The sequence below is a fragment of the Rhinatrema bivittatum genome, chromosome 6, assembly GCF_901001135.1.
Source record: "Rhinatrema bivittatum chromosome 6, aRhiBiv1.1, whole genome shotgun sequence".
In the NCBI taxonomy this organism is placed as follows: Eukaryota; Metazoa; Chordata; class Amphibia; order Gymnophiona; family Rhinatrematidae; genus Rhinatrema; species Rhinatrema bivittatum.
The window spans coordinates 285,702,550-285,727,977 of NC_042620.1; the positions used below are offsets into that span (position 1 = coordinate 285,702,550).

The 25,428-nt window shown below is 40.4% G+C and overlaps 1 protein-coding gene across 1 annotated transcript in view; it reads right to left on the reverse strand.

Annotated features, from left to right (window-relative positions):
- The window catches only part of LOC115094346 (zinc finger protein 271-like), a 154,161-nt gene that overhangs the window by 28,873 nt on the left and 99,860 nt on the right, over positions 1 to 25,428 (reverse strand). The window contains exon 8 of the mRNA XM_029607298.1: positions 10,561 to 11,361. Within this exon, the coding sequence (XP_029463158.1) occupies positions 10,561 to 11,361 (801 nt within the window). The remainder of the gene's footprint in view (positions 1 to 10,560; positions 11,362 to 25,428) is intronic.

Here is a 25,428-nt window from a genome sequence, read left to right on the forward strand (position 1 = left end):
TGCCAAGTTCCCTTGCACCTCCTGCCACCCCCGTTCCTTAGTTTAAATGCCTGATAACGTATGCTTTTTCACTTAACATACTCTTTTCTGCCATTGACAAATGTAGGCCATCATTACCATATAATCTTTTATTGCTCCATACATGGTCCCAGCCTCCAATGTATCCAAATCCACATTCTTTACACCAGGTTTTGAGCCAGGCATTGAAATTTTTATATGGCATGACCTTTCCCTTTCCATGAACAGGTAATACTTCTGAAAAGGCAATAATCTTTGCCATGTGATAGCAGAATTCTTACTTACTTCTATAATTGTGTTGACCACCTGATTTGATTTCTATTAGCTGAGGATCCTGAAGGCATTTAACTATTGTGTCCCAATCATGTGTTCCCAAGTTGATTCCTTTGATGATTGAATCTCCGAGCAGAAGCAGCTTACTTTTAGGACATTTAATCATGTTGAAGGGTTTCTGGGTACATTGGATGGCTACTTCCCTTTCACTGACATGTAAGGATACCATCAGGGAGATGTCTGTCATAGGTCTTGTTCTACCAGAGCTCACTGTAATCCAATTATTTCTGAGATTCTGAGTCCTGGAAGTCAAGCTTCTCTGTGGGAGTGGGATGGATACTCAGGATGCTTCAAAGTAGGGGAAACTGGGTGTCTCAGTCATAGGTCTTGTTCTACCAGAGCCAACTGTAAACCATTTATACCTGCATTTCTGAATCCTCTGTGAGAGTTGAGAGAGATATACAGGATGCTGCAGAGAAGGGGAGGTTATTTGAATCTTGCATAATATCTCCTTCAGATGCATTAGCTCCTTAATTCATGGCAGAGAGCAAAATTAGATAACCCATGAGATCAAAAACATTTTCTGCAATAAGCAGTTTATAAGTTTTCATCACTATCTTTATTTGCATACTTCTTTGACCCTGGTTGTTCATAGATAATGTCTCTGGCTACTCTAGGGAGAGTTTGTTGTGGATTTTTGTAGCAGGGCCTTCCATTCTTATGATATCGGTATCACCACTTTCTCCAGGTTTAGCTTTGAGAGGATCAGCTGAAGGTTCTGTTGCTGCTCCCTACCTTGAAAGACCTTGGTCATGAGACTTGCCTCTTCCACCTTGCTGTAAGCATTTCCAAAGATTGCTCCTCATCTGTGGATATATTTGAAGAATACTCTAAAGGAATATAATCTTCTGGTTCCAAGTAGCTTTCCTTGTATAGTGAACACTCTTCATTATAAGTGTGTGGCATCATCATGCTCTGTCACTAAAGAATAACATTTAAAGAACTTCATCTGAAGTTCAGTGTGTAGTCTTGCTTGCTCCAACAGCCTGCAAAACAAATAAAATACAGCCTAGAGTACTAAGTAATACACAAACAGGATGTTTGGGAGAAGGTTATTTTCTTCCCTTCTCCTGAAGGATTGTCAGTAGGCTGCTAGTTTCCCCATCCCTGGCCAGCTCCAGCAACCAACCTGGGCACTATTAAAGCATCCCACCCAGCAAAGAGGCCTACATACAGGCAAAACATTTGAAAATTAGAATACTTACTGTTGATGAAACAGTCATGGTTTTCTTCTGTAAAATCTCTTTGCATTTCCAAGTGCAAAATATGATCTTTGTCATGTGATTGCAAACTAAAGGCAAATCTGGCTTGGATTTCCCAACCAAAACAAATATTTAAATAGCTGTTAACTGTGGAATTTTATCAAGTTCTCTCTTTATAGAAAGGAGGAGTGGTTGTATCTCTCCAGAACAGTTCATGTTTTTTTGAATCAGGTTTTGTTTTGTTTTTTTGCTAAAACTGATGGGACTTTTTTTACCCCAATGTGTCACACTGGCTGGGGCAAAAACACCCCAATGGCAAAATTAATAGATTTCTGGTTTTATTTTAAATCACGTGCTTTTTATTTACAGGAAACCTATAAACAGTTAAGTGTCTCCATTTTGGGGACATTTACCAATGTACAGGTGACAATTCCATAAAAGGAAGAAGTTGGAGAGCCACTTATTTGTGTGTACTCTGTGAGAAGTGCACCTGGGATAGGATTTTGCCCCCAATGTTTGCTTGAAGGTTAAAAAAAAAGAGGATGGACTGCTATGGAATACTGTGCTCAACTCTGGGGGTGGGGCTATAATTACACGATGTTGGGTTCCATATTAGGTGCTACAACCCAAGAAAGAGATCTAGGTGTCATAGGTGTCATAGGTGTCATAGGTGTCATAGTGGATAACACATTGAAATCGTCGGTTCAGTGTGCTGCGGCAGTCAAAAAAGCAAACAGAATGTTGGGAATTATTAGAAAAGGAATGATGAATAAAACGGAAAATGTCATAATGCCTCTGTATCGCTCCATGGTGAGACCGCACCTTGAATACTGTGTACAATTCTGGTCGCCACATCTCAAAAAAGATATAATTGCGATGGAGAAGGTACAGAGAAGGGCTACCAAAATGATAAGGGGAATGGAACAACTCCCCTATGAGGAAAGACTAAAGAGATTAGGACTTTTCAGCTTGGAGAAGAGACGACTGAGGGGGGATATGATAGAGGTGTTTAAAATCATGAGAGGTCTAGAACGGGTAGATGTGAATCGGTTATTTACTCTTTCAGATAGTAGAAGGACTAGGGGACACTCCATGAAGTTAGCATGGGGCACATTTAAAACTAATCGGAGAAAGTTCTTTTTTACTCAACGCACAATTAAACTCTGGAATTTGTTGCCAGAGAATGTGGTTCGTGCAGGTAGTATAGCTGTGTTTAAAAAAGGATTGGATAAGTTCTTGGAGGAGAAGTCCATTACCTGCTATTAGGTTCACTTAGAGAATAGCCACTGCCATTAGCAATGGTTACATGGAATAGACTTAGTTTTTGGGTACTTGCCAGGTTCTTATGGCCTGGATTGGCCACTGTTGGAAACAGGATGCTGGGCTTGATGGACCCTTGGTCTGACCCAGTATGGCATTTTCTTATGTTCTTATGTTCTTATGTATCACAAACTCTACACAGAGAAGTTTGACGAACTCAACATACACTCTCTAGAAGAGAAAGGGGATTATTCTATAAATATTCAAATATCTAGTATCTCTTACAAGCTGTAAATTGGCCCTTCTCCCCATTCTTTGTACTGACTACGAGTTATAGTTATCTGTTGATTTGTTGATTTGTTTTTAGCTGTTTATCGGTTTTCAGGACCATTCCATAACTTAACCAGAATAGTCTCCCTTATCCCAGTTTGTATTCCTTGCTCCATGTACCACCTGCATGCAAAGCTCTTTTGCTTTATTTCAATGTTTCATTGTAAACCGATGTGATTTGTATGTCATACAGGAACACGGTATATAAAAATGAAAAATAAAAATAAATAAATAAACAGTAAGCTTCAATAAAGTAATCTGTAGCTTTTCCATAAAGAGAGAGACTCAAAAATAAAGGAGTCATGATATGAAGCTGGAAAGAGAAACAGAGGAAATATTATATCACTGAGAGGGTAGTTCAGATCTGGAACAGCCTGACAAATAGAGGTGGTAGAAATTAACACACCAAGAATTTAAAAAATGCTTGATACACATACCAGAGATCAAAGTAGGTAGAAAATGGAGTTTCGATAGGCAGGGATAAATGGCCATGCCAAGATATCAATACCTATAGTGGACTTCTAAGGTGCACAAAGGAAGCATATTCAGCAGAAAAAAAAAGTGCTAGTAACTTTATACAACTCATTAGTGGGACCTCATCTGAAGTACTTTGTCCAATTTCACAAATTAACTCCAAAAAAAGAAAAATGGTAAAGGTTAACTACCATAAACTTTATGAAGTGAGACTAAAGGACCTAAATACATATATACTGGATGACAGAAAGCTTATATGATACAAACACTGAAATACAAAGGTATAAATACAAAAGCAGCAAACGTTTCAGAACAAAGAAAATTTTGGACTTGGAAGCAACAAAGCATTTCTTCACAAAGAGAACAGAGAATTTAGGAAAGTGAGGAACAAGGACAAATGATCCTTAGTTACAGGAAAACCAGGTTAAAGTCAGACATCCAGAAGAGTATAGTACTTATGCAGGAAGGAAATAATATGCAGATTAGATAGAACTTGCACTCTATCATTATATTCGGTTTCTGTGTCATTATTTCATCATATTATTGCATAGTTTCAAATATACCTTCAGTTTCTAAAAAAAATGATAAAATGGATATTAAATTCAACCCAATTAAAACAGTATCTGAATTGATATGCTGGTAAAACGTTTTCAATACGTACATATTCTCAGTTTCCCTATTGCCTTTAGATTTAATTTTAAGATACTGGTTTTAGTTTTTAAAGCTCTTAGGTCTAGAATATTTAGTGGATCTCATTACAATTTTCCACAATGCTCACTTTGTTCTACCAAAAATTGATGGCAGTTCCTTCCTTTTATACTTATTTACAGAAACCTGGCAGTTACATTTTCTCTGTGGCTGGTCGTTATCCTGTGGAACTCCCTTCTACTGACAATCGGAGCGGAATCTAATTTTCTGATATTTAGGGAGAACATGAAACCATTACTCTTCTCCCATATTTAGACTGCATTATACTAAAACTTATTAGATTAAGGTTTACTGTATGATGTACTATTAGAGGATATAACTTTGTTCTAATTTTGATAACTTTTAGAATTTGTTTTGTAATAATTTGTATATCTTACATAAGAACATAAGATATGCCATTCTGGGTCAGACCAAGGGTCCATCAAGCCCAATATTCTGCCTCCAACAGTGGCCAATCCAAGTCACAAGTACCTGGCAAGTACCCAAACCTTAAATAGAACCCATGCTACTAATGCCAGCAATAAGCAGTGGCTATTCCCTATTGATTAATAGCAGGTAATGGACTTCTCCTCCAGGAACTTATCCAAACCTTTTTTAAACCCAGCTACACTAACTGCACTAATCACATCCCCTGGCAACAAATTCCAGAACTTAATTGTGTTGAGTGAAAAAGAATTTATCTGATTTATTTTAAATGTGCTACTTGCTAACTTCATGGAGTGCCCCCTAGTCCTTGGATTATCCGAAAGAGTAAATAACCAATTCGCATTTACCAATTCAAGTCCTTTCATGATTTTGTTAGACCTCTATCATATCTCCCCCAGCTATCTCTTTTCCAAGCTGAACAGCCTTAACCTCTTTAGCCTTTCCTCATAGGGGAGCTGTTCCATGCCCCTTATTTTAGTCGCCATTCTCTGTACTTTCTCCATCGCAAATATATCTTTTTTGAGATGCGGTGACCAGAACTGTACACAGCATTCAAGGTGTGGTCTAACCACTGAACAATACAGAGACATTAGGGACATCTTCTATTTCATTTGCCATTCCTTCCTAATAATTCCTAACACTGTTTGCTTTTTTGACTGCCGCAGCACACTGAGACAATGATTTCAATGTAATATCAACTATGATGCCCAGATCATTTTCCTGGGTAGTAACTCCTAAAATGGAACTTAACGTTGTGTAGCTACAGCACGGTTTATTTTTCCCTGTATGCATCACCTTGTACTTGTCCACATTATATTTCATCTGCCATATGGATGCCCAATCTTCCAGTCTCCAAGGTCCTCCTGCAATTTATCACAATCCGCTTGTGATGTAAATACACTGAATAATTTTGTGCCAACTGCAAATTTGATCAACTCACTCACTGTACCTCTTTCCAGATCATTTATAAATATATTTAAAAGCACCAGTCCAAGTACAGATCCCTGAGGCATGCCACAATTTTCCTTTTTCTACTTGGAAATCAGACCATTTGATCCTACTCTAGTTCCCATCTTTTAACCAATCTGCAACCCACAAAAGGTCATCTCCTCCTATCCCATGACTTTTGCATTGTTTAGTTAATGAACTGTATGTTCTACCTGTAATCTGCTTAGAACACTTTCTCAATTTAATGGAACAGAAAATCTTGAAGATAAATCCTATAGAATAGTTATTTGAAAGCGATACTTTGACAGTAACGTCATTTTTGCTTGTTTTTCTTTTATCACTATGTTTTCTATATATTTTTGTTGGTCTCCAACTGAGTCACTTGAGTCAAGGTGTTAGGTACAATATTTGTCTTTCCATAGTTACAGCTATGATTTTCTTAATTCTTGTTTTGTGCCAGAGAGTATCATTCTGAAGTCTATAGGATTTCACAGTTATGGACAACATATTAAGGTAGGCTTGGACATTCTTTTTGGTAAATCAAAAAGTTAACGGGTAAAACCAAATAGTTTTGTTCTCCAGTTGTATCTTGTGTCTCCACATATAGTATAGAATAGCCACTTGGAACTAAAGCTTCTATAAACACAGCCATTCACATTTTTTTCCCACTGTATTTTCAAGTTTGCTGTTCTCAGAATCAGCTTGATTCTTTTAGATAGGTTATGCTAATTGTGACTTTCTGTAAAGTGGACTGAATGCTAGGAGTATGTGTGCTATTTAGTCAAGCTTTTAATCATAGGGGTTTTTTTTAATAAATATTAATAGCAGAAGGGGAGAGAAACAAGATGGTTGCCAGAGGACGCTGCTCAAGTTGCTCTGACTCCTAAACCTCCTCTTTTTGAGAATAAAGCATTTGAAATTAAATATGCCACATAAAAGGAAGGGGAGAATTTGAATTTTCCCTCCTGACTCAGATATTCCCTCAGGACAAAGGCTGATACCTGAGTTTGCGACTCAAACTCCCAAAACGAGGGTGTCTAGTCCCACTGGCAAGTTGGGGAGAGGAGCCCCGTTCTCACCCAGGGAGTTATCTAAGTCCACCATATCCTAGGGCACCGCTGCGAGCTTCTCCCTTGCATGGCGTCGACAAAGCTGAGTCGCCGGTGGATGACATCTCCGGGCAGACTCAGTCAGGAGGTTCTGCCGGCGTCAGTTCAGATGGGGAGGCGGCCCCTTCTCAGGCTGTAGCTCCAGAGGGGAGAGGATTGAGCAGAGGAGCCAGTTCCTCGAGACTACCGGAGGAGAACAGAAATGTTACTGAATTGGGGGCTTGCCATTTTCGACCCCAGGAGATTATAAAACCAGCGGTAGTCACCCTGGAATCCCTCTGGGATTTAATTGTAGGCATTGCACTCACTTCCAATGAACAGACCCGACGCTTAGAGGCTGTAACACAAAGGATTGATGTAATCGAACATGACCACCGACAGATAATTCAAGAACAGGCTAATTCCATACAAAAGATAACTAATGATATTAAAAATCTACAGGATATGAATGCTACTTCTACGCGTGAACGGATTTCCTCATTAAGAAGACTGGAGTCAGTTGAGAATTACCTGAGGCATCTTAATTTGAGACCTCTTAACTTTCCCAAAGTAATGGGTGAGCTACCCTTAATAACTTTTAAGAGATATGTGCAAGAGACACTTAAAATATCAGTGGCAGATGTTCCTGCTGTGAAGAAAATACTCTTTTTACCGCAGAGAAATAGCTCTATTTCAACATTTCCTAATAATGAAAGGGTAGAGAGTTCAAATCTGATTACCTAGAAAATTCTAGTTTAAAGGTTACTGAAAGAGCTGTTCTCTGTCACCTTTTTCTCTGAGCATAAGTATAATTATGAAAAGTTACTTTAAAAATGTAAATGTTTTGTATCGGAGGTCTAGTTCGTATATATCCAAACCTTTCGAAAACTACGCAGCAGCGTAGAAAGAATTTACTATTAATACGTCTGAAACATTAGCGTTAGGGGCTAGTTTTTTTTTACTATGCTAGAGCTGTAGGTGTATAATTAAATTATCTGGGAACACTTTTTTCAGTCCTGAGCAGTTACAGGCCTTTTTGGATGGGTGGGTGTAATAATCTTCAATTATAGAAAGGAAGGATCTATAAAAAATTGGGTGTATCTCGCAGCCTCTCTTATTATTGACTTCTGAATTGTTCTCAGATTTTCCTTCTCTCTGTTTCCTATGAATGCAAGAGATATATTGTTAATCTTATTGTTTAATGATCATATCGTATTCGAGATTTCTTAATGCCATTCTCTTAGATTTCAATGCAAAGTTGTTCTTTGTAAATTTAATTAAAGCTTGATAAATAAATATATATTAATAGCAACTCTGAAATGTATACAGTATGTGTACCCCTACCTGTTTTTTTTTTCCAGAAAGTTTATACTCATCTTGACTCTCTATAAGGTATACTGAAAGTTAAGAGTTTGTAGGACTCCAGTTTTTCAGACTTTTACGTTATTGTTCTAGTGTCTAATCTCTGATTTGACTATGTATCATTAGGATGGTACAAAGGATTTTTGTTACTTTTCAATTTTTTTTTTTTACATCACAATTTAAAAAAAATCTTTTCAATTTGGGTTTATTACTGTAATTTATAATTATTTGAAGCTAGATCAGTTTATATTTTTGTTTATAAACATGCCTTTAGGCCCTTGTATTTATTCAAAGGATCTCAGTTTGATTTTATTGTTCCTATGCATAGGGTTGTATTTATTGGATTTTTTTTTTTTTTAGTATGTTTGCTGTAACATTGGTTTCTGTGCTGTATCTTGTGTCCATTTGTAATGAGGCAAAAAATAAATTCTCAGAAAACCACATATGTAACTTTATCTATTGGTAGGAGGATGTCCTTTGTGCTCACAACTTCATTCTCTATAAAGCTATCTGGGTCATAATCTCACTGTCTGGTACTGGGATTTTTAATGTTTATAGTGTTTCCAGTATATTAGATATGGTACCAAGAAACAAGGGGCAAGAATTTGTAATCTGCTTTCCTTGTGCTTGCAGTGAACCACTTTGTAGTCTGCATTATGTGCTATTACTCATTTTCTCCTATTGAAGTTTCACTTTAGCTTTAAGGGGGAAGTATCATTTTTTTCTTCAAGATTTAAATAGCATGTTACTGACTTACCTCAAATCTGCCCTTTTTGACTTTTTATATTGCTGATTTGTTAGTATCTGGCTAGCAAACATACTTTTGAAGTCACCATCTTAGTTTCCTTGATGTGAGGTTATAGTGCTGTGGGGCGCACATACACACACCCGCATTTGGCTTCACCAGGGAAGCTTCTTGTACAAAACTTGGACCAGAGTTATAGGCAAGCAGCAGGTGCCAGCCAGGGCCAAAAGTATTTTTGAGGCAGGCACTAGGGGATGATTCAGGGGAAAGGTTAGGTGGCAATTAAGGAAGGCTCCAATTGTTACATCCATTTCATGACAGTGAGATCTAAAAATGTGATAGCAGCAGCTAAAGGTTTAATAGGGATCTGAGGAGAAATGGCAACAAGATAAACTGGGAAGGGGATGGCTGGAAGTTCAGTAGCAGCTTAGGAGGTTGAAGGGAACAAAGACCTGAACAGCAGTAGCTTAAAGTGAGTGAAGGGAAGGAGCTTGGTGGCAAGAAAAGCAGTTGCTGGAGCTGCAGGAGGATGGATAAGCAATAACTGCACAAGTGACTGCAGGTGGGTGGTACAATGTTGCCACAAATAATCTGTTTTGGGGAAAATGTGTATGAGAAGGAGGAAATACTTCCTGTGAGACTATTGCATTTAGACCAGCTAATATTGCTTTTAAAGGACTAAACTGAATACTGAAACAAAAGCAGCTGAGTGTAATCTGATACCGCAATGAGCCTATCAACTGTTGCTGAATTGTTGCAGAGGCTAAGGGACAGAAACAGGCTAAGGTAAAGCATATGGTGATTTTAAGTTGATGCTATGGAGATAGAGTCCTTGTTAAAGCTTTTCGGGACTGTATTTGCTGTTTTGTGAGTGTTTAATATTTTTTTCTCGTTTTAACAGACTTCTGAATGGTGTTTTCCTAGAGGAGTCAAAATCAACAAGTCTGACAATATAATAGAAAGAATGCAGGGTATTAAAAATAGGTGCTGCCCTAGCACTGGCAATGCTTTCCAATGAACACAGTCAGATCTCGGAAGAAATCGCCCTCTGATAGTATTGAGGGGTGCACTCTGCCATACATCCTGACACTGGCAAAGAAGAAGATGTTTGTAACCATGCTGATCATCAGGCTTAGAAACAAAAAAACAAAGCAATTTTAAAAATAAACTGCTCAGCAAAACAAACACTGCCATTTGCAAGTTCTACTATGGTTAGGAGCATAATATTTAAAATCTGAACTGACTTTCCCTTAACTACTATGTCATATTTTAGTCTGCATGTGACAGGTAGATTTTTTTTTCACAGTACATGAGGTATCACTATTTTCTTTCTTTGCTGCTATACATTTCAGTTTCCCTTGTTTTGCAAACACTGTTGCTTCTTTTTCCACATGTTGATAGGTTATCATACATTACTTTCATTTTTTTTAGAAAAGCTTATCCAAGTATGATTATGGATGTTATGCTGGACCATTTTAATTCATAATGTAACACCTAAAATGGTGGATCCACTGCTGTTCTTTCAGTTGGGATTTCCACCTGACGCTTTGTTCATACTCTGTACATGTATGTGGTTTCTCATATATGTGGATCCTCTCATGTCTTTTCAGTTTTGATTTCACACTAAAGCTCTTACAACATTCAGCACATGTAAAGGGCTTCTCACCTGTGTGCATTCTCTGATGTTTAATAAGATCGCCACTCTGAATGAAGCCTTTCCCACACTGTGTACATTGATAAGGCCTTTTTCCTGTGTGAAGTCTTTGATGTACCTTCAGTGCTGATGTTTGCCTGAAGCTTTTCTCACATTCAGTGCATTTGTAAGGTCTTTCTCCAGTGTGTATTCTCTGATGCTGGACAAGATGTGCACGTCGGCCAAATCTTTTCTCACATGAAGTACAATTATATGGTCTTTCTTGTATATGATTTTTGTGATTGGTTGGAAGATAATCAAAGTTTTTCTCACTTTCTTCTTTGTGAAGCTCCTTATGTTTCAGACAGGCTGATATATCACTGAACGTCTTTTCAAATTCAGTATCTTTATGAAGTTTCTTCCCACTATGGATTTTTAGGTGCATCTGAAGTGCCCAGCTGTCAGTGAAGCTTTTCCCACATTCAGGACACTGGTATGACCCCTTTCTTTTGTGGTTATTCTGTTGCGGAATAAACTTTAATGTAACAGCAGAATTTCTTTCAGATGTAGCCCAGATGTATGGTCCCTCTTCTGCAGGAGATCTCTGCGTCACACTGGGACTTAACACCCCAAATACTCTTTCACATCCATAGGTTTCATCTGATGTATGTGCTGGGGATCTCTGATCATGTTCAAACTTGTATAACCTGTTACAGTTGTCCCTCTTTTCAGCCTGTTGACAGCTGATCTCTGTGATTTCTTCTGATGGTGTTTTATGTAGTTCCAGCATCTCATTACACTCTTCAGGACATAGCTCCTCCTCAGTTGTGTTTTCTGATGAATAAAACAAGATTCCTGTTAATATGCTACTGACAAGGAGAAATAAGAACTGAAATGCTAGAGTGTCAAATCTACTAGTAGTTGCATTAGTTAACAAAAGGATCTGTATATTTGCAGAGTTTTAATGTTTTATATCAAAATATTTTTTTTAAGTAGCAACTCCATTTTCCTTTTTTCCTGCAGTTTTACAGCTGTATTATAAGGCAAATACAGACAGGGCTAATAGTTGATTGGAATTACTCAGCTGTGGCAATTGCCTCAGAATTTCCTTCAGCCAACTCACTACCCCACCCAGGTTGCTGATTCCCTTGAAAGCTGTTTGCATCCCTTCCTCCCTGCCTGGTTGATGCCTACCTACCTTTCTATAGTAATCACCTCTCCTCCTACCCCCCACCAACTACTGTGTGATTGTTCATTGTGGGCCTCAGTGTCACTGGGCAGTATGTAGCTGCAGTAGTAGAGGCAGATGACTATGGAGGAAGGGGACATGGGAACAGAAAAAACAGCAGGCAAAGATAGGAAAGAATGTGCCAGTAGATGGAAGTAACCGTATCAGCAGTGGGCATAGGATTAGCATTAATAAGGAGGAAAGAGAGAGGTAAGTGACCAACAGAAAAAAAAAAAGACTATAGTGAACAGAAGACGGAATAACAATGGAAGAGATGATGAGAATGAGGAAGAGAAAAGCTGAAAATCAGGAAAAGCTGGAGGGGAGGGAAAGTATAGACTGGGCAGCACAGACAAGAGGAAAGAGAAACTTTTAAAAAGGAGAGATACACTTAGTAAATGTGTGATAAAAGGACAGAATAAGTGGGAGACAAAGGAATGAAACTTCATGACCAATTACAGTAGCCAAAAACCCCCCAAAAAAACAAATAAATACACTCACTGGACTTGCTTATCCAGAGAGTATGGTATTAATGTAAGGTAGGAGGAAGAAATTCAGAAGTTTTTGACACATACAGTAACATCAAAAATTTCCATATTTATGCCAAAAGGGCCTTTCCTGGAGGTTGGTGCTACCAATAAAGTGGGTCTCTTCTTCTTTCCTTCTGCTTACTTTGTTGGCAACCCCTAACGACTAGAATGAAGCATCAGCACACACATATGATAATACCAACAATCACTGTGTGGGAGTGAATGTCCTACTCCCAACCAACTCACCCACACTTCTGCAAATTTTAGGGTAAATAAAAATAAAAAAAAACAAAAAAAAACTCAACCACCCATTTTTTTCTTATGCTATTTAGTACAGCTCAGTGCTGCCACTACAACATGAGCAGGCCACATGAGGCCATTATTCCTATCTTCTCCTGTAGCCTATTGGTTATTAGTAGTTAAACATTGTTTTTAAAAAATGTAATCAGGTGGTTTAAGCTTCCTGCTTTGGTAATGATCAGAACATTGTGTCCCCAGTGGGCTCACGTAGCAAGATGTTAACCTACTATATAGGAGTATGTATATATATATATATATATATATATATATATATATATATATATATATATATATATATACATACATACTCCTATATAGTAGGTTAACATCTTGCCACTGAAAAAAACTTGCCACTGAAAAAAACCTTGATGCTTTGGAACATTTATTTTACATCGATACAACAGCTACTCACCCAAATGTTTCTTTCTTTAAATGACACTAAAACAGAAATCTTACTCATTTGTAATAAAGTCACTGATAAATAACAAATTAAGTCAAAGCAACATCTACATCTCATACCATCCTTCACGAAGTAAGAGATCTAGGATGTATTCTAGATAGTGAACTCACCTTTAAGACATCAATAAATGCTACAGTAAGAGATGGATTTTATTAATTACAGGTTTTAAAAAAACTAAAGCCCCTGCTTAATAGCAATGATTTTAGGACCGTCCTGCAAGCTTTATTATCCAAATTGAACTATTGCAACGCGCTGTTACTAGGTCTCCCTTCTTCTTCCATCCACCCTCCGCAGCTGCTGCAAAATGCTGCGGCCAGGCTCCTAACCAATTGCAAAAAATATGACCACATCACCCCAGTTTTGAAAGAGCTTCACTGGCTTCTTATTCACTATAGAATTCAGTATAAATGTCTGTCTCTCATACACAAAAATGGGGAAAACATCAAATAGCTGCATGCAGCCTTACATATCCACACACCTCAATGTAATCTCAGATCTGCAGGCAAAGCACTTCTATCCATTCCATCATGGTCCAAGAGAGGGCATTATCACTGGCAGGCCCAAAAGCATGGAATTCACTTCCGTTAGGCATTAGACTAGAGACTAACACCCATTCATTCAAAAAAAAAAAAAAAAGTTGAAGACATGGCTCTTTGAACAGGCATTTGCTCAACTCTAAACAGTCTCCATTTTTATTTTACTTTTTTATAGTATTATTTTATCTTATTCTGTTATTTTATTTTACTTTTATAGTGATTTAAGTATGTGATTTATTTGTATTATACAATGAGTTTAGATGAACTGTTTTTGAAGAATCTTATCTTGCCTAAGTTTTAAGATTTGTTGAAATGTTTTATATTGTATTTCTATTTATGATTCAGTCTGTATTTGTTTTGCCCTGTAAACTGACATGAAGTTAACACGAATGCCGGTATATAAAAGTGAACAAATATATATACACAATACATAGATTCTCAGTCTCAACTAAAGTTCTATTAAGGAGCTGGTCTTAGATCATAGCTCAGATCCTTCACTTGGACTTTTCCCAAAAGCCCAAGAAGTATGCACTTCTTGCCTACCTACTGTAACCCACTTAAAATGTAGTGGTTATACCAGCACTAGTAAGTCACTCACCAGCTCTGACTTTCTAATAAAATTTTATTTTTTGCACATAAAGTAGTATACAAGATGTAAATGTAATCAATTGTTGCAGAATCTTAAAATATTAGTACTGCCTTTTTTTATTTAACCAGAATATAAACAATACAATAGACTTCCAGTGATGTCTGTCTACTGAGAAGTCGCACTTGTAAGAGTTCCGGAGGGCCTACTTCATTTTGTCAATTTTGTGCCCCTGCTGAAATTATTTTCGCACTTGCGTAAGACTTTTTACCTTTATAAACCACAATGGTGGCTTGTTAGTTGGAATGTCGGTGGAATCCACGAGATTGGTGAAAAAAAAAAAAAAAAAGAGAAGGAAAAAGTGAAGCCCTTGGAAGGCAATTTGGCGGCTGACCTTGAGAAAGGAATTTCCTACTTGAAAGATGATCTGGAATTTAATATTTCAAAGCTGGTATCGGCAAACTTGAAGGATCATCTCTCTAAACTGCAATCCTCTTTAACTGAGATCAAGGAGGATATGCAGAAGCATTCTGAATCGTTAGCAGATTTGGAAAACAGAGTTGCCACACAGGAGATAACTGCATCAAAAGCTGGTCAGAGGCTAACTGCTTTCCAAATAGATAATGCTGTGTTACACAACAGAATCTAAGACCAAGAGAACAGAGCACGATGTAATTTATGGGTCATTAGCTTGACGGAGTGGAAGACGATGAATTTATACATTTTTTTCCTAAGTTTGGCTGCCCGAGGCCTGGGGTTGTCCATGGAAAATAAGCCCATAGTAGTGGAACGTGCAAATCGCATAGGCCGGTGACAGAAAATGCACAAGCAGCAAAACTGGTCATAGCTCACATACTTAATTTTGCCATCAAGGCTCGCTTAATACAAGCATATCAAAAAAAGAAGAGGGTTCTCGAATATGAGAGTCAGAAGTAGATCCTGTTTAATGACTTCTCACAGAAAGTATCTGAGGCATGCAAACAAATGGCACTAATTTGTTCAGAACTCTACCGGCAGGGCATTCAGTTTTCTGTTCTATTTCCAGCTACGATAAAAGTATTCAATGGACAAGACATAGTAATGTTGAAAACAAAAGATCAAGCGCAGAAAAACTTGGGTCCTTTTGAACGGATCATGCCTGCGTTTTCTCTCTACGTTTCTTTGTTTCTTTTTTTCCTTCTCTCTGTTCAATGACTTCTGCCAGCATTTTTATTTTTATGCCTTGTGCTTCACTGGTGAGAAATGTCAGAATTAGAGAGATAGTCTGTATCAGTCATTGTGGGGGTCTGAAGGCTCTATGCAGCTCTGGTTGAGAAGACTACTGATATTTTTAAGTTTGTTATTCAGATGTTCCTCAGTGGTCATACCACAGGAAGATGGACATCTTCGTTTGAAGACTGGAAAATGTGTAACTTGGGAGAAATCAGGAGGTGTGTGGTTCATCACTTTTCAGCCACTGCAAAGCTGTGAAGTATCAGCAGTTTTTCACTTTGCTTTTGAAATGATCAACAACATTTAATTCTCAGACCAAAAAACCTTCCCTTGAACTTTGATATTTTGAATTACCTGTATGCCGTTATATTTGACATCTTGATATTGGAGTCTTCTTACTTTAAGGAAAACACTACATGGTTAGAATTCTACATTAACTTGACAAAGACCTGAAGATTCTCTTTACATGTGCATTGCATCAGATGTCTTTGGGAATTTGAGTGATGCCCTCATTGGGTGCATATCCTGCAGCAGAAGAAGAATCAGGAAGGAGATGCAGACCCTTTGAGATCTTTTTGGCTGGTCCCTTTTCATGTTTGTTTGCAATTGTTCCATTGTGGTTGGTATGTGTGTATGAGTGTGAGAGTAGATTCAACTTTCGTCTTAAGAATCGTGCAAGTAATTACTGGTATATTGAACTCGTACTGTTAGTATCTGGCATTTCTCTTTCTATTCTTTGGGCTGCCTATGATGGAGTGTTTAAGCTGAGGGACACACTACCTTATTTTTGTCTTCTTTGCTGATGGTTCTGCCATTAAGTTTTTTTTCCCCCTAGAGCCCAAAACATGGATTCTTTAAGAATTAGCTCGTTTAATGTTGATGGAGTTCATTCTCCTATCAAATGAAAAAAGATTCTAAGTTTTTTCAAAAAATCAGCTTCTCAAATAGTTTTTTGGGGTTTTTTTGCAAGAAACATTTGACACTAAGGGGTAGATTTTCAAACAAGGCGCGTTGGCGTACTTTTGTTGGCGCTCCAGGCGCAAACAAAAGTACGCTGGATTTTAGTAGATACGCGCGGAGCCGCACGTATCTGCTAAAATCCTGGATCGGCGCGCGCAAGGCTATCAATTCCGTATAGCCGGCGCGCGCCGAGCCGCGCAGCCTACCCCCGTTCCCTCCGAGGCCGCTCCGAAATCGGAGCGGCCTCGGAGGGAACTTCCTTTTGCCCTCTCCTCACCTTCCCCTACCTAACCCACCCGCCCCTGTCTAAACCCCCTCCTTACCTTTGTCGGGGATTTACGCCTCCCGGAGGGAGACGTAAATCCCCGCGCGCCAGCAGGCCGCTAGCGCGCCGGGACGCGACCTGGGGGGCGAGTCCGGAGGGCGCGGCCACGCCCCCGGGCCCGCCCCCAAAATGCTGCCGACACGCCCCCTAAACGCCCCGCGGCTCGGGCCCGCCCCCGGCACGCCCCCCTCGCCAAACCCCGGGACTTACGCGAGTCCCGGGGTCTGCGCGCGCCTAAATCCGCCCTGATTTGGGCGGATTTAGGCGAGCAGGGCTCTTAAAATCCGCCTCTAAAAGAACATAAAAAATTTGAGAGATTGAGTGAGACAAATAGCCTCTGCTTCCTTTTCAGCTTGACAAAGTGGGGTCTTGATTTTAATCAATAAGGACCTACCTTTTCAGTTGGACAAGATTATAGCAGATGCAGTCACTAAGTGTTCATTGCAGGATCCTTATATAATAAGTATTTACTGGAGAATATTTATGCTCCTAATGTTATAGTCATGCCACCTTCTCAGAAATAGTGACATTACTAGCCAATTTTCAGATCAAGCTTTAATATTAGGAGGTGATTTTAATGTAGTGATGGATCCAAGTTTGGATGCAAAGCCCTCTAGGGCACAATATTTAATGGATAAAGGAATGGGGATCCCATGTTTGCTTAAAGAATTACAGTTAATGCATATTTGGTGAGTCAAACCCAGAGGCTGTTGATTTTACATTTTATTCAGCACCTCCTGGTGCACACTCTAGAACTGATTATATTCTATTATCTGGCTTTTTATTTCCTAAGCACATCAGCTAAGACTGGGTCAATGATTCTCTCAGATCATGCCTCCATTACAATTGACATGGCTGTTTCTCTAGGGTCACCCCTCCCCCAGATGGTGTTTCCCTTCTCATTTATATCTAGATGTTAAATTCAAGTCTCTTCTAGAAGCGAAAATGCAACAATACCTAAAGGAGAATTCTACAGTTAATATATCCCTGCGGACCCTATGGGAGGCAGGTAAAGTGCTTTTAAGAGGAGAAATTATTTCCTACCAGAGTCACCTGAATAAAGAAAGACGCTCTCATTTTAAAACTTACCCAACAACTTTCCATAGCTAAAAGGCATCATATTCAATCTGATTTGGAAGCTGATAGGATAACTTTAGTAAGCATTAAGAATCAGTTAAATCATTTATTTCAGAGGGCACAGTGCTCCCTACAATAGACTAAAGCGAGACTGTTTTGGCATGCAAAGCCAATAAAGTGATCAGATTAATCAAATCTACCCAATGTAAACATTATGTGACCAGAATGTGTAGTAATACGGTGGCCAATGTAACAGACACAGAGGATTATTACAGATCTTTGTGGCTTACTATCAGTCACTGTATTCTAGGAAGCCTATGAATGTGGAAGTTTGCAATACATTTGACAGTGTCTTTACCATCATTATCTCAAGCTCGTATTTATTTATTTGTTTTTCTATACCGATGTTCAACTAGTATTATCACACCAATTTACAGCTTAACAAGGAAATCTATTGAAATAGATTTCGTATTTTGCATTGAAACATTGTAACATGATTAGCTTTATAACATGGGTAAACACTGTGACATGAGTAATTATGTAACAAAAGTTACTTTGTGAAAAAGAGTAATTTGTAACAAAGTACTTTTGTAGCAAGGGTAACTTTGTAATCAGAGTTACCATTTGGATTGTGGAGAGATTTAAGGCGCATGCTGGGTACATTTTAAAACACATCGCTCGCGTACTTTTGTTCGCACATCAGGCGCGCGCAAGGGGTTTCACATTTGTGCAACTTGCGCACGCTGAGCCCTGCGCGCAAAATCGGAGTGGCCTCGGAGGGAACTTTCCTTCCACCCCCCCCCCCACCTTCCCCTCCTTACCCCCCCCCCTTTATCTTAAAAGTTACTACTGCCTCCGGGCAGTAGTAACTTATGTGCACCGGCACGGTAGGCCCCGACACAGGCCGCTGTGTCAGGGCACTCAGCCACGCCCCCAGACCGCCCACACACCCCAGATCCAAAACCACGCCCCCTGGCCACACCCCCGACCGCCCCTTTTTGCAAGCCCCGGGACTTACGTGTGTCCCAGGACTTGCGTGCGCCGCCGAGCCTATGAAAAATAGGCTCGGCGCGCACAGGGGGGGTTTTAAAGGGGTTATTCGCGTACCTTATGCGTGTAACCCTTTTAAAATCCGGCCTATGTCTTAGAGTGGAAGGGGTGCAGGCTTTAGAGTTTTGTATCGTTTGCATTAACAATTTGAGAAGTTGGCGATATAAATTATGGCAGGAGTAGTGAGGACTTTTAGTTCATCACAGGCACAGTGAAGTTGACATTGAAGTAGTGAGATCCTTATAAGTTAGTTACAGATGTGGCAGGGTAACTTGATTTGCATTGGGTTGACCATGATGGGATTCTGCTGTGGGGTGTGGGAGGGGAGAAGTATGTGTGGATTGGGGGGGCTCATCTTAGTGTGGCTGGTGGTGAGTGATGTGTCCATGTGGAATATGCTTTTTTGAAGAGCCAAGTTTTGAGGTTCTTTTTGAATGATTGGGTTGTGGGGTCAAGTCTGAGTTGAGGTGGTAGACTGTTCCAGAGTGTTGGCCCTGCAACTGTGAGGGATCGCTCCCTTGAGGTTAGGTGGGTCATTTTTGGTGATGGGGTTGAAATGAGTCCAGTGTTGGTGGAACGGAGGGTTCTCAGTGGTTTGGAAGTGGGGGGCAGGGCTCAGCCAGTCAAATTTTTCAGTGTATAGTTTTTTGTGGATGAGTGTTAGGACTTTGTATTAAGAATATAACTATTCTTAATAAACCAACTAGTCTATTTGAAATAGATTTTGTAATAATTAAAATTGGGGAAATATCCAGGTTTGTATGGGTACAGCCCTGAGTTTTACAAAATTCTAAGACCAAACATTACAACCCCCTCGTTGAAATATTATAACTATTCTTTGGAAATAGGTGCATTTCCTGACATTGCTAATCAAGCAATGTTAATCACAGTTTTTCCAAAGAAAGGGAAGGATTTAACGAAGCCTGAAAGTTATAGGCCCATTTCACTTATAAATGTAGACCTTAAGCTGCTGACCTCTAATTTTGACTAGGCAGCTTAGTTTGGTTGTTTCTAATTTAGTAGTTCCAGATCAGGTTGGTTTTGTGAGGGATAGAGATAGTGTTGGCAGCATTCAAAGATTATTACATGCTTTGTGGCTTTCAGCATCTGGGGACACAGATAATATGATTGTTACCTTAGATGCTGAAAAGGCATTTGATAAAGGTTCAATGGCAATATTTTCTAGAATTGTATGGGTTTGAGGGCGATTTTTTTAGGCTGGTTAAAATTACTTTATGCTAACTCTAGCACCTGTGCATCTGAATAGTCAGATTTCAGCCCCTTTTCTTTTGCAAGGTGAATTAAGACAAGATTGTACCTTATCACCCCCTTCTATATGTTCTTTCAGTTGAACCACTGGCTATTACACTGCATGCCCATACAGAATTTCACTGTATATTTTTTCTGGAGATGTAGAACAAAAAATATGTATGTTTGCTGATGACAATTTTACTTTTTATCACGAATCTGAGCGTTTGACAACTATTATGAAGGTGATTCATGAATTTCATATATTCGCAGGTTTATCCATTAATTATACTAAATCAGAAGTGCTGCCTCTGTATCCCTCTATCCCAAACTCTTGGCCAGGGGAATTTCCCTTATGGTGGGTTAACTTTAGCTTTTCATATTTAGGTTTAAACTTTTCCTCTGATTATCGAGCAGTGTATAGGTTGAATATAATACCAGTGCTTGATTCCATTCCATACAGACCTGGATGGAACTTCCCTTACTTCGAAGAGCAGCACTTTTCAAAATGGTTCTTTTCCCAAAATTGTTGTATAAGCTCCATATATGTTATGCTGGCTTTGAATGACTCATGTGAAGCGATTACAATCCTTCATTCTAGGGTTGTTTTTGGTTTTTTTTATGGCTGAACAAAGCTAGACATCAATTATTCTACATTACAACAAGATTGTAAAGCAGGGGGGTCTAAACTTACCAGATTTTTGTTTTTGTAACTTTGCTTGTCAATTTCGTTTTGCAAGGGAATAGGAAATTAACGAGTAACAGTTCTGTACGCCACATCTGACTGATTCAGTTATGTCTTTTTCTCTGTGGGCTGCTTTGCATTCACCAAACTCAGATATTCCCATGAAAGTGTGACCATATCCTTTGTTTCAATGTGTTCGCACTCCTTGGAAGTTTTTAAATTCATGGCGAGGATCAGATTATAAAATATCTGGCTATTTACCATTAGTTGGGAATCCTGGATTTGAACCGGGAATGCAGACTGGAGTAATAATCGGCTTACAAATATTTCAGACCTTTTCTCTAAAGCTGATAATTATATTTTCTCTTTTGAACAACTTCAAAGAAGATATAAACTGCCCACTTCAAATTTGTATGCTTATTTATAAGCTCGACATTATATTTCTTTATTGTTACACCAGAATCCGAATCTTTCTGAAGCTACATCAATACACTCACTATGTTTGGGGGTTAGCAAAAGTCATAATAAAATTTCTTACTGGTACAAATTACGACTGGAGAAATCAGCTAGGAGTACAATTAAAACCTCTTTTCTTGATTACCTTTAATAATACCCAGGCATCTTAAATCAAATTTTTCCAACTGCACAAACTCCCTTCGGTTACCTTGCACATTTTTTTTTCAATTAACCCTCATACCGAGGCATCTTAAATTTTTTCTAGCTGCGTAAACACCCCTCAGGTACTTCGCTCATCTCTTTGCCACCTCATGGCCCAGGCTTACCCTTCACTAATCACCCAGCACTAGGTTGCTTTCGTCTCTAACCTCAATGGTTTTTTTTTTTTTATGTTATTTTGTTTTATTTTTGTCTAAACTTTTATTACTGTCTGTGAATATTAATTTTATTATGAATGACTATATCTACTAGATAAGGGAGCCCGGACCGACGTGCCGCAAATGTGCAGTAGAGAGCAGCTCTACCGCGCATGCGAGCACGTCGGCCAGAGCAGAGCGTGCCCGGAAAAAAAAAATGGCGCCTGCTCCTTAGGAGCAGGAGTGGCGGCGGCAGCAGCAGCAACCAGCAGGAGCGGTGGCGGCGACAAGCAAGAGCAGCAGGAGTAGTAGCAGCGGCGGCGCACTCGCGAGGGAGGGAGGGAGGAGCAGTAGCGGTGGCGCACGCGCGAGGCAGGGAGGAGCAGTAGCGGCGGCGGCGACGCACGGGAGGGAGGGACTCCCCCTGTCTGTCGGTTGTGGATGAGCTGGGAGGGGAGGGAGGAGAGAGTGAGCTGAGGAGGGGAGGGAGGGAGAAGAGAGTGAGGGGGAGGGAGGAGAGGGAGAATAGAGGGGGGAGGTGGGAGGGAGGAGAGAGAGGGGGGAGGGAGACTAGAGGGGGGAGGTGAGGGGGGGGGAGGAGGAAGTGGGAAGGAAATGGACCTGGTATCTGTCATTTCAAATGTCATTTGAAATGACAGATACCAGGAAGCAACGGCGGCGAAGCAGCGCAGAAGCAACGGCGAAACGACTTGTCAGTGTCCCCCTCCTCTCGGAGCAGGGCGCGAAAAGCCGCCTTGCTCTGGGAGGAGGAGGGACACTGACAGCGGCGAAGCAACGGCGAAGACAGCAGCGAAGACAGCGGCGAAACGACTTTTCAGTGTCCCCCCTCCTCTCGGAGCAGGGCGGAAAAAAGCCGCTCCGGGAGGAGGGGGGGACACTGACAGCGCAGAAGCAACGGCGAAACGACTTGTCAGTGTCCCCCTCCTCTCGGAGCAGGGCGCGAAAAAGCCGCCTTGCTCCGGGAGGAGGGGGGGACACTGACAGCAGCGAAAGCAACGGCGAAGACAGCGGCGAAACGACTTTTCAGTGTCCCCCCTCCTCTCGGAGCAGGGCGGAAAAGCCGCCTTGCTCCGGGAGGAGGGGGGACACTAGCAACGGTGAAGCTTTCCCCCAGCACCGGACGCCGGCAAAAAACTTACTTTTTTGCAGCCAGCCATGAGCAGGAACACGATCTGGCTCCCGTAGCTCCTCCCAACAAGATGGCCGCCTGCACGGGGAAAGCGTGCAATTGGCCGCTCAAGACGTGATGTCGTGACATCACGTCTTCAGCGGCCAATTGCATGCTTTCCTCATGCAGGTGGCCATCTTGTCGGGAGGAGCTAAGGCAGGCCAGATCGTGTTCCTGCTCAGGGCTGATGGCTGCAAAAAAGTAAGTTTTTGCCGGCGTCCGGGCTGGGGGAAAGCTTCGCCGCTGTCATCTCTCTCCCCCCCTCCCGGAGCAAGGCTGCTTTCGCGCCCTGCTCCGGGAGGGGGGGAGAAGAGATGACAGCGGCGAAGCAACTTACTTTTAGCTTTTAAGTTTTTTTCGCTTATTTTTTGGATTCGCCGCTGTCATCTCTCCCCCCCCCCTCCCGGAGCAAGGCTGCTTTTCGCGCCCTGCTCCGGGAGGGGGGGAGAAGAGATGACTGTGGCGAAGCAACTTACTTTTAGCTTTTAAGTTTTTTTCGCTTATTTTTTTGGATTCGCCGCTGTCATCTCTCCCCCCTCCCCCTCCCGGAGCAAGGCAGCTTTTCGCGCCCTGCTCCGGGAGGGGGGAGAAGAGACAAGCGGCGAAACAACTTACTTGCACGGGGGAAAGCGGTCTCCCGTGGCAGCCCCAGTCCTCTCCCCTCCTCCCGAAGCCAAAAAAAAAAAAGCTTTTTTTTTTTTGGCTTCGGGAGGAGGGGAGAGGACTGGGGCTGCCACGGAGACCGGCACCCATGACGCGGCCGGGGCAGGTGAGCGGGGGCTGGGGGAAAGCTTGCCACCTACCCTTACCCATGCCTCTACCGCCTGGTCTGGGTAGGTGGTAAGTTTGCAGGTTAAACGCGCGACAAAACGGCAGGGAAAGGTAGCGTTAGTCGGGGCGCGGGTTACGGGATGCTAGGGGAATAGCTAATTGGCTCGTTTGCATGCAATATCGAGCTAATTCGCTCGTTTGCATGCAATATACATGCCGCGGGCGGAAGGGGTTACCTGGGGAATTTAGGACGCGGTAGGAGTAGGTTAAAGGGGATTCGGGATCGCAGGAAGGGCTAACACGGCCGGAACGTGAGTTAAAAGCGGCTTAGGAGCAGGGTAAACGCGGCCGCACTTTACAGGATAGGCCTGAATGTTACTAATCACTTTGGTTTACATATAACATTGAAATGACTTAACATGAGAGTCTTACAGCGAAACAAGGAAAGGAGGAACTTGGGTAAATTAAATTAACTAACACATTATGAAATACAAAAATTTTAAATAGCAGAAATTTAAGAATCTAGAGATTAGGATCAAATATATAACAAGTGGTCGGTTGATGGTAGGAGGAGATTGTAAATGTTTTTATGACTGTTAAACAGTGGGAGAACATAAAAGAGATTGTCCAGGAGGGAGAGTAAATAAAGTCCAACTCAGGCGTAGGCGTAGGCTTGGGTGAAAAGCCAGGTCTTGAGTCTTTTCTTTAATGTTATTGGGCATTGTTCGAGCCTAAGGTCTGAAGGGAGAGAGAGAAAGCAGTATACAAACATTTTAAATAAATAAATGACCAAATTAACTAAATGGTCTGTTGAACTTGGTACTAAGGTCACCAGTGAACAATTAAATAAAATGTTTAAAGAACTGAATAAGGTGACTGTCAATACTAAACTGCGGGAACTACAATTCTGTATTATTCACAGAAGCTATTTCACTGCGACAAAACTTTATCAGATGGGTTTATTATTCTCTACTCAATGCCGGAAATGTGCAATCTCTTGAGCCAATTTGATTCATTGTTTCCTGTTATGCCCTAGATTATATTCTTTTTGGTCAACAGTACTAGATAAGATTACCATGATAACTGATGAGTGGCCACCATTCCTGGGGGAAGTATTACTGTTAGACGATGTCACTTGGACTCTATCCCTATCTCAGGGGAAGAAAAAAAAATTTGCTCAAACTGCACTGTTGCTGGCTAAATGGGTGATATTGCAATATTGGGTAAATGCCCAATCACCCCCTATTTTAGTACGGGTCAACCAAATGAGAGAATGGAAATCCATTGAAGAATTAAATGCAAAATTGGTACATAGGGTGTTGAATGCACAATACATATTAGCCTGGGAACAATTCATGCAACTTACGAATTTATAAAAGAAACATGTTCGGATGAGATGTACATTGCTGAAGATGGATGAAAGGTGTGTGAAACATTGTTTGTCTCTTGTACTGTTTGCTGTTAAAGCAATTTTGTCTATTAATCTACAAAATAATAATGCATGGTAAAATTATTTTTCATGTGCTTATTTTGTATCCTGCCCTTATGCATTACTGTAATAAAGATATTTAAAAAATATATATATAATCATGAAAAAAGTTAGCATAATATCAGATACATAAAAAGGCAACAAAAGAACAAATTGATAAAGATGTTCAAATATATCCATTAATAGCAAGATTATGAATAACTCCAACCCGCCCTCTCCTCAAAAAGAAGAGAGACCAACTCATCATAACAACCTAAATCCTCAAAATAGACTATCACAAGCTAAAAGCAGCATATACAACAAAACAAAAATTATAGAAAGCAAACAGAAAATGAATGGTAAAAATATATTCTGATTATGGATCCAACCTTCTCTTACCAATCTAAAAAGGGCTTCCAAATTTTTAAATTAAGATAAGAATTTCTAACCCAGAGCTTCCCAAT